The sequence below is a fragment of the Poecilia formosa genome, unplaced genomic scaffold, assembly GCF_000485575.1.
Source record: "Poecilia formosa unplaced genomic scaffold, Poecilia_formosa-5.1.2 Scaffold593, whole genome shotgun sequence".
NCBI classification, from domain to species: domain Eukaryota; kingdom Metazoa; phylum Chordata; class Actinopteri; order Cyprinodontiformes; family Poeciliidae; genus Poecilia; species Poecilia formosa.
The window spans coordinates 246196-248358 of record NW_006800532.1 but is presented as its reverse complement, the minus strand read 5'-3'; the positions used below and the strand labels follow the sequence as shown (position 1 = coordinate 248358).

At 45.6% G+C, this 2163-nt stretch overlaps 1 protein-coding gene across 1 annotated transcript in view; it reads right to left on the bottom strand.

Moving 5' to 3' along the window:
- The window catches only part of LOC103129953 (inositol monophosphatase 1-like), a 9312-nt gene that overhangs the window by 2293 nt on the left and 4856 nt on the right, over positions 1–2163 (bottom strand). Inside the window, exons 5-7 of the mRNA XM_007541208.2 lie at positions 1179–1224; positions 190–298; positions 16–124 (exon numbers count right to left, since the gene is read on the bottom strand). Coding sequence (XP_007541270.1) covers positions 16–124; positions 190–298; positions 1179–1224 — 264 coding nt within the window. The remainder of the gene's footprint in view (positions 1–15; positions 125–189; positions 299–1178; positions 1225–2163) is intronic.

Genomic DNA, 2163 nt, shown 5'->3' with positions numbered 1-2163 from the left:
CAGGTACTACAGTACCCGTGCACTGGGAGGCTCAGGATGTTCCTCAGGCTGCTGAAGATCTTGTCCACGACTTCTGGGTCTCTGTTGGATCCGAACTCGGTGGCGATGATGGAGCGATGAACATCTGGAATCGACAGGTTGGGTCTGATGCTGCTCTCAGGAGATTATTGGTGATTATTGGTGACTGACCCGTCTGATCAGAAACCTGCAGCGGCTCCCCATTGCAGAACGCCCCCCTGCCCCGCCGGGCTGTGAACATCTTGTCCTCCAGGCAGCTGTAGACCACGCCCACCTCCACCTGAGGATGACATCAGCAGACTGCTTCCTTAGGACACTTCATTCGGTTTCTCTTAAAGCAGTTTAGCTATAAGAATTTTATCATCATTATAATAATAATAGAAAGTTGTGAAAAATAATTGCAGAACAGGAAAACAGCGACGCGGTTTGGACATTCGGTTCCCCTCCAGGCTCCTGTAGATCCGCTGCTCACTGATGTTTCTCCAGAACTGAGGCTTCAACCTGAATCATTAAAGCTGGAAGGCTCCAAACTTCCTGCTTCAAATTCTGACCCGACTGAAGTTGTTCTTTCCGGACCAGAACCTGATCAGTGGATCACAGATGTGGGTCAAATGATCCTCCAGTGATGAAGTAAAGAAGCTCTGAGTTATTTTAACCAGGATGTTATTTAAATCCCATATTGGTTTCTAGGGTTTCCTTCCTTCATCTCTAGAATATTTGCAGCATTAGAATCGAATCCATGAATCTTTTGGCAGGAACTTTTCTCCATCAGGACCTTCATCAGCTCCATCAGCTTTTCCTGAACTATTTGCAGGTTGCTGGAGGACAAACTGTCCACTTTTTCACACCTCCTCCTACTTTTCTTCGATCTGCATCTTTGCATTTATTTTCTCTGTTATTTTTCTCTACATAGAAGATACACTGGGTCTGTTAGCTGTGATGCCGACACAATGCTGCCATCAACTAATGGTTGTGCTTCTCCAGTTGACCCCGTCTCTTGGTCCTTAGCCCTGTCTGTCTCTACATAAAGCTTGGCTGAGCTTTTACTAGTTATCTGATTAGTTATCAGATTCTTTGCTCAATTTGAAAATATTTTGTCCGTTTGTGCCACCAGGGGGCTCCACCAGACTGATGGACGGAGTCATGTGACCAAATCTTACCCTTTTGTTGATGGTGAAGCCGATGGAGATGGCGATGAAAGGAAACCTGCAGACAAACACGAGATGTGATTCAGGCGTGGAGAGACAGCGGCGGCTCCTGCAGGCGGTAACAGGGAGCTACACATTTTACTGAGGGGGCAATGAAGGATCAACACACACACACTCACTCTCACACACAGGGATGCATTTAACCTCTGACATCAGCAGTGACCAATAAAGCAGAGTGAATAATCTGATGTTCTGCCGTTCAGTTAAAGCATTAATAAACATTTACTGTATAGAGTTTAGTAAATAAACCGTTAAAATAAATTCACATCCAATTTCCAACCCAATGCTGAAGGGGTTACAGAGTCAGGAGGTGTCTGCAGGACTTCTGCTAAGATCTGCTAGCCATCTGGTGCCAACACTGTTAGTGGAAGGACAGCTGATCTCCTTCATCCAGATGAATATTTCTTTGTTGGTCGGAATCTGCTTCTAAAAAATCTTCCTCCCTCATTCCATCCGTGGGATTTTTGGTTGCAAAAAATGATCCATAGTTGCACTGCAGGTTCCTCCAGTTTGCTTCCCGGAAGAAATAAAACGCATCAGCAAAGTTCAACTCCTGTTGCATGAAGAGTTTTTTAATTAGAAGAAAAAAAAATTATTGAAAATTTGGTCTTTTGAGTTAAATGCCACAACTACAAAGTAAAAATGTTAAATTAGATGGGAAAAAAAACAACTAACTAATATTTCCTGAGGGTGCTATAGCGCCCCCCAGTGCCTCCACTGGGAGGGACTAAAATCAGGCCTGGAGTTCCCGGGTCTCCTGCTCTCCAAAGGTCATCCTGAGGCCAGCGTAGATATAGACAGCATAGATCTAGACCAGGGCTGGGCAATCCTGGTCCTGGAGGTCCGAGTCCTGCAGCTCTTAGACTCCCTGGTCCAACACACCTGGATCCAGCAGCTGAATCTCCTCCTCAGTGCATCAGGTTCTGCTGACGACCTC